At 28.9% G+C, this 7,527-nt stretch overlaps 1 protein-coding gene across 1 annotated transcript in view; it reads left to right on the top strand.

Moving 5' to 3' along the window:
• The first annotated feature begins 240 nt into the window (after positions 1–240).
• Positions 241–7,527, top strand: part of LOC106681273 (sphingomyelin synthase-related protein 1) — a 16,541-nt gene continuing 9,254 nt past the window's right edge. Inside the window, exons 1-5 of the mRNA XM_014421513.3 lie at positions 241–624; positions 710–871; positions 3,322–3,665; positions 5,177–5,308; positions 6,247–6,398. Of these exons, the coding sequence (XP_014276999.1) occupies positions 457–624; positions 710–871; positions 3,322–3,665; positions 5,177–5,308; positions 6,247–6,398 (958 nt within the window). The 5' untranslated portion in view covers positions 241–456. The remainder of the gene's footprint in view (positions 625–709; positions 872–3,321; positions 3,666–5,176; positions 5,309–6,246; positions 6,399–7,527) is intronic.

The following is a 7,527-nucleotide window of genomic DNA, read 5'->3' as shown; positions in this document are numbered from 1 at the left end:
ACTTTAGTAATTTGCTGCCATCTTAAGTTATGTAATCATTCCTTGTTATTAATTCGCATTACCATAAATAGGAAGAATTGATTTTATATTATAAATAAAAAGTAAATTATTTAAAGAAAACATTCACCCTATATGGATTACATATATATTTTTTTAAATGTTAATTTTATAAGTTGATAGTATTTAAGTTGGCTGAGTGTTATGATGTAATTCTAGCCATTAACAGATTCCTCGCCTTCTTCCTATAGCCAGAGGGAAGGTTAGATTTCTCAGTTTATCAGTTGTGTTATATGCTTCGGCACGTTTGATTGATATGTGAATAATAGTTTTTCATGAAATAGTGGTTATAGGTTTTCATTTTAATTTTATTTGGAATAATAGCCCCTCGATTCAAATTTACCTTTATTATGAATGGAAGCTAATGTTGCTAAAAGTAGGTGAGATAAAACTTAAAAAATGTCTCAAGAGCCTACTCATAAATGGGACTGTGAAAAAGTCGTGGAATGGCTTACTGATAAAGGCTATTCTAAGTATGCAACAAGATTTTTTGTAAATAAAATTGATGGCAAAGCACTTCTCCTTTTGACTGAGACTGACTTGAAAACACCGCCCCTTAGTATAGAAGTAAGTAGAATTAGTTGTCATGTATTATTTAAGGTTGAAAAGCAAAAATTATCAAAACCTGTTTTTCAAAATTTTATTGTTTTAGATTTTAGGTGATGTGAAACGTTTGTATTTAGATATTAGGCAGCTTAAGCTGGATTCACAAACAGTTTTGATTGAACATGGATTCGATCCTCAATCTCTGCTTTATTTTTCAAAAGGTTTTTCAAATATGATTGCACATAGTTATTCCAATCACCGAATAGAGGTAATGTTGAGTTTTTCATTATTGTTTAATACATTAATTTTAAATAGTCCCTAATTTTTTAATATATATTGCTTCTGTTGAAGTCTTACATTAATAGAATTTAATATTGTCTATAACCATTTAAGAATACTTTGATTATGGACATAATTTTTTTGATTAAAAAGATAATTTTGGTTTTTGTTTATTAGAGTTATGAATATTTGCCATTTTTCGGTTCCGTTGAATGACATTATGATAATAGGTAGTAATTTGGGTACCTATCTTTTTTAGTTACCGTAACAACCTTCAATTATATCCACCTTTTATTTTCCTCCCTTATCATATTTGTGATTGTTTTGAGGAAAACATGTTTGGGGGGGGGGGGGTGCAGTTAGAAGTGAAGAACACTTACAAGTAATACTAATGTTATTTTGCCATTTTGGTCCAAATTTCAAACCTTCATTAGGGCTATGTGCAAACAAGATAAGAACCAGTTTGATTAAATATAAAAAACAGCATAAAAACCAAAATATGATAGTAATCATTATAAAAAATTTTAAAGAAGACAAAATCAGAATAGTACATATTTTAAAATAATAAAAAATTAAAATTATAAGTAAAGTAAGAAAAAAATGGTTTGAATAACCAAAAGCTATAAATATGTGAGTAATATTTGTTGTTCTAATCTTTTTCTTGTCATATTGTTTTGTTTTTTAAATTTTAATATGGCTATTTTGTTTAAGTTTAGCTCTAAAAAGGGCCCGAAATTCTGACTTACACTTTAACTTTCACCTACCGTCTCTATTAGTTCAGTACACAGTCTAATCTTAGCACAATCTCTTGGCACTTCGGGGTGCTAACTAAAATCTTTCCTCTGTTGGGACAACAATAACTTTTGGAGTTATTGAAGAGAAGAGATTCATTGTTGTACAAGTTTTTAATTACTAAAAATTGTAAGTTTGTCTCAGAAAGTCAGTTGGATTTTTTTGCTTGACTCGTAAAGGTTCTACACTTTATTATTATATTTCTACATTTCCATATGCTTCAAGAAAATTTTACTCAATTTATTATATATGTATAATTAATGTGAATGTAAGGATTGCCTCTAAATGTGCTTTGTTCATTTATTATAACAGAAATTAGTCATGTTCCTTCAGTGGGACATTATGCGGTCAGTTCTCCAATAACTTTTTTTATAACTGATTTTATTGCCTTTTTTTTTTTTTTTTACTAAATAACAGATTAATTAAAGAATAACTTTTTCTTTGTTCTATATATTTTTTACTTTAGACAATAATTAATTTGATGAATTTTGTTTATCCTTTGGCATATAAGGTTTTGTATATAAGGCATGTAATGTTACATTACTTTTATTTTTTGCTTGGCTGTTATTTTATCAGAATGTAAATTTGTGCCTTGTGGGACAAAATAAAAATTGTTTTTACGATTTTCATTATGCTTAATTAAAAATATATATTAAGTATATGTTTAGATAATTTTATGTATGTTTGGAATTTAGAATTTTGTGTATAATTTATAATCTTCTTATAACATATTGTTAATAGTTTATGAAATTATTCTTTAAACATGTTACATTCTACCTAGTTCAAATCAGAAACAATTGATATGTTCCCTGTGTGGTACGCTGTGCATAACAAGGCAGCAGATTTGATTTGTGACAGAATTATAACTCTAATGCATGGCGTTCCCTTCAACATTTACATTTAAATTTTTGAAATGTTCTAACAATGTAAACCATTTTATATATAATCTTTTAAATTTATTGTGACTTGCATTTATTGTTTTTAATAAATCAATTGGTATCTATGTTAAGTCTCAACACTCTTAATTCTATCATTAACAGTCCAACCTATCAGCCATCCTCAAGGACTATCTTAAGTATAAATTTACATCTCACATCCAATTATTTAAAAACGTTTTGCCGGCTATTCTGCTCAGGTCATTATGACAAGTCAAATTGCCCTATTTTGTTACAATATCATCAGTTTTTAAAACTTTTAATTTTAGATCAACTTAACACTATCAACTATCTTATCAACCAAATTTTTGATATCAATGTTTGTTGATAAGATAGTTAATAGTGGTAAGTTGATCTAAAATTAAAAGTTTAAAAAATTGATGGTATTGTGACAATAGGGTGATTTGACTAATTGTCCCCTTAAGGATGGCCGAACATTGATACCGATTGATTTATTTAAACAAAAAATTGTAAACCACTTTCATTTTAAAAATTATTTTTAAAGTAGTTAAGTGATTTTTTTTTTTTTTTTTTATAAAAATTTAAAAATCGTGCATCTAAGAAGGGTTTTATGTCAAAGAAAATTATATGTGTTTGTAAAATATGTTCTCAATTTCTTAAAAGCATCTGTTACTTCTGAAATAATTTTCTTTTGTCATAATACTTCTGGTCCATTTGTATTTATTTTATCTAATGTTTGTCTCTTATTTAGGATCAGATAGTGAACTTTCGATATCAGTCCCTCGATGGTATGGAAAGTGAATACTTACATCCCCAGTCCAGTAGATCGTCAGAAGATGGTCAGGCAACGACGCTGCAGCCAGAGTTGTGGAAATCACTCATAGCACTCGGTTATTGCTTTGTCGTCACATGGATCACTGCTTTTGTAATGGTCATCGTCCATGACCGTGTTCCAGATATGAAGAAATACCCACCATTACCAGATATATTTCTAGACAATGTTCCACATATTCCATGGGCCTTTCACATGTGTGAATGGACAGGAACTGTTCTCCTTCTCATCTGGCTCTGCGTTCTTCTTGTTCACAAACATAGGTGATACATATTTATAGATATAATTTTTAATTTTAAATGGCATTGTTCTGGAGTATATTATTGGGAGAGTGGTCAATACATAAAAGACAATTTAGCAACATTCTAATGAACGTAAGAACAAAGGTAACCCTAAATACAATTAGTTCTGCAGCACCCCAAAAAAGTACTAAATCTTGAGTTACAAGGTATTTGAATATTGTATAAAGAAAAAAAGTAGCTATAGAAGAAAGCTTTTAGAAGCAATTAAAATATCTGAAAACCTTACAATTAATTTATTACAAAACGTACTGAAAAATATATCTTATGCCGAACTACTGAATAAAGTGAGCAAGTAACAAACTGTCTGTCTTCCATTTCTCTAATGTTAATAGTTGAATAAAATATCCACTAGACTGCACTAAAGTAGCTTTTTAAAAGTTATTGAAATTTGTTTCCAAATTAGTAGTGAAAAATATAAAATAAATTTTGGCCAAAATAAGCAAAAATTCAACCAATATATTAGTTTATATATTAAAAAAAAAGGATTGAAATAATATATTTTTTTAATATATGAATTTATAGTGTAATGTTAATTAATATATTTCAGATAAAAACTCCAAAAAAGAAAAAAAATGTCTAATAATACTTCCATTGAGTTGTATTTATAATATCAAAGAATATTAATATAGATGACTGGGGTAAAGAAGTAAGGAACAGAAGTTTGAAAATGACCAAATTTAAAAGAAGGCCAAAATATCTACATACAATATGTTTAAAATGGAATTGTCCTCAACAATAATTAATATAAATAATTATCCCAAGAAGATGGTCGGAGGTGTGGTCAGCAACGATATAAAACTTATTTATTTGTGCTGACGTTTCGACCTAAATTTCATGGCTGAAAAACAATACTAGATAATAACCTTAATTCAAATATAAATTAACATAAAAATTAAATAATAACAAACAAACTTGGAAGTATACATAAAAATAAATTAAGTAGATAGTAGTTGATTGATGATAGAAGATAAAATATAATTTTGTAGAGGTAAGGATTTATACAAAATAAATGATAAAAAAAAAAAAAAATTAAAAATCAGGAACGTTTATTTCTTATATTATAAATATTTATTTCTTTAATTACTAAAAACCGTTTTTTAAATTGTTTATTTTGTATAATTCTGACCTCTACAATATTATATTTTGTCTTCTATCATCAACCAACTATTATCTGCCTAATTTATTTTTATGTGTATTTCCAAGTTTGTTTGTAATTATGTAATTTTTTTTTTAATTAAGGTTATTATCTAGTTTTGTTTTTCAGCTCTGAAATTTCGGTCGAAACGTCAGCTCAAATAAATAAGTTTTCTTTATTTGTATATCTTTGCTGACTCCACTCTGACCATTTCTCCTCATATCAATCTATGGTGAACCAAAAACACCTCATTATACATTTTTTAACTATTAAATAATTATCTTTATTGTACTTTTTTGAGAAATCTTAATCAGGTTTATGCCTTTTGTCATGATAGATTCATACTGTTGCGACGATTCTTTGCTCTGAGTGGAACTGTATTCCTGCTCAGGTGTATAACGATGCTTATCACATCTTTGTCAGTTCCTGGGACCCACTTGGACTGTAATCCTAGGCCATCTATTGGAGAGTAAGTATTTAAAAAAAAATTTTTTTTTCTTTTATTCTTATTTACAACTGTATTAAAATATTTACAACCAGTAATTTTGATATTAGTTGTAAAATGACATGATAAAAACATGTGGAAAATCTATCCATTGATAGAACTCCGATAACATTTCTAGAGAAGAAGATCTCTATGCCATCTTCTTTTTCAGACACCTAGGAGGATCATCAGGTAATGAGGAGAAACCAAGTTAGAAACAATTGAGTTTGAGTGGTTGGAAAGTTTATCATGGAAGAATTGATATTTGGTTGTAGCCAAATCGGCAACATCTATATTGAAATCTATCACTTTATCAATTGATTATATTAGTATTAAAATATTAATTAACTAAAATACAATGATAATATGGCAAACCTGAGATGTGAGGTAGGTTAAACAATGTATTGTTGATAAAGTAATAGATTTCAATAGATCATATAAATTGAATAATTATAATACGTGAAATTGTGATAATAATAGGTAACTTAACACATTATGATAAAAATAAATTGATTAGTTCATCTTGTTCCCTAATTTAATAATGCTTTATAGGCTATTGACTAAGATAAGATTTGACAAAGGCATAACGGCCTGCAACGGTTTAATAACAAATGTTAACTGTGATACTATAAATAAGATAGGATATTTATGATTCAGAATATTTTTAAAAATAATATATAATGATTAGAATTTAATTAACATTGTTAATTAATAGTTCCTTGAGAATGGCTGAAACATAGGCGTTACAAGGAAATAAAAAGGGTGAGACCATAGTGATATTGTTTATTATAACTAAGACAATTGTAACTTTGAAGCTCTATTTCTCAAATTTATGCTTATAGGAGTTAAGATCTTGTCAACATGTGCCTAAGGAATAAAAATATTGAAAAGATTTTTTTAATTTAAATAATTTTTTTTTTCAGCGGAGAGTTCGACATATTCCAGAAGATGCGTGCTGCTTATCATATTTGGAAAGGAGCAGGGATGTCAATACAGGGCGTAAGGACTTGTGGAGATTATATGTTCAGTGGCCACACCGTCGCTCTCACAATGCTTAATTTCTTCATTACAGAATGTAAGGTGTCAAATTAATCTCCCGTATCTATTATTAACTATTTGATTATTATAAAGTGAATTATAAAATTCCTAAACTGTCTTCCTTTAGGTTAAAAATATATTTAAACATTGAAATTTCTAACGTGACATTATACTTTTACCATTAAGAATGTCTTTTACTTTAATAAATTGTTTATATATGGAAGGTTATTTTGGTAAAATAAATAGTTTTTATAATATTATTATTTACTAAAAATACGAATAGTTAATATAATTAAAAGGAAATAAATTATTTAAAAATCATAATTTCCTGACGTTTATAGAGCAGGACTAAATCAGGAAGGAGCAATATTTAAAAAGATGATTCAAGTTCTGGCCTAAGACGTCAACATGATCGATTCCTTCAGAGCATTAATATGGCTTTCAAAGCAATGCATGTCGAAGCAAAAAAGATGGGCCTGCATATTAATAGGGGAAAATCAAAGATTATGTTATTAGGTAAGAAGTTACTGGACCAGAGTCAGAGTAGCTTTTAATGGGGCCTTACAATTTCGAAGTGTTAAGAAGCTTTTCTTACCTTGGCTCTATTATCAATGAGAACCAGTGAAAAAAAAGAGGTTAAATGCAGAATTGCAGCTGGAAATAGAACCTATTTCAACATTTTAAGGCTAATCAAAAGCTAATGTGTTAGCCATACTACCAAGTTCACCCTATTAAAAGAAAAATGCATTTACCTGCTAAACAGGTTTTAACGGGTAATTCTGAGGAGGATATTAGGGTCCGTATGCGAGAATGGTAATTGGCGAAGAAGGAAAAATGGTGAACTGTTTGGGCTCTAGAAGGAATGTAGCATCTGCTCGTACATCAGTATACAGAGGCTTCAATAGCTTGACCACTTGATGAGAATGAATGAGGAAAGAGTGGCTCATAAGTTGTACATTTACATTCCGGATGGTGTGCGGCGACGTGGCAGGCCGAAGGGCCGATGGAGGGACGCTGTGGTGCAGGCTCTGCAACACCTGAGAATTCTTGTTACCCTTACAGAAGATAGAGAGATGGTTGGTGGCTGTTGAGTAGGCCAAGGGCAGCTTCATGCACCTGTTATGCCAATAAAAGAAGAATTGCCTGAAGTTCAAAAACTCAAAATA

The sequence above is a fragment of the Halyomorpha halys genome, unplaced genomic scaffold (assembly GCF_000696795.3).
Source record: "Halyomorpha halys isolate HHAL.00 unplaced genomic scaffold, Hhal_1.1 Scaffold323.1, whole genome shotgun sequence".
Taxonomy (NCBI): domain Eukaryota; kingdom Metazoa; phylum Arthropoda; class Insecta; order Hemiptera; family Pentatomidae; genus Halyomorpha; species Halyomorpha halys.
This window is presented reverse-complemented; position numbering and strand designations above follow the sequence as displayed.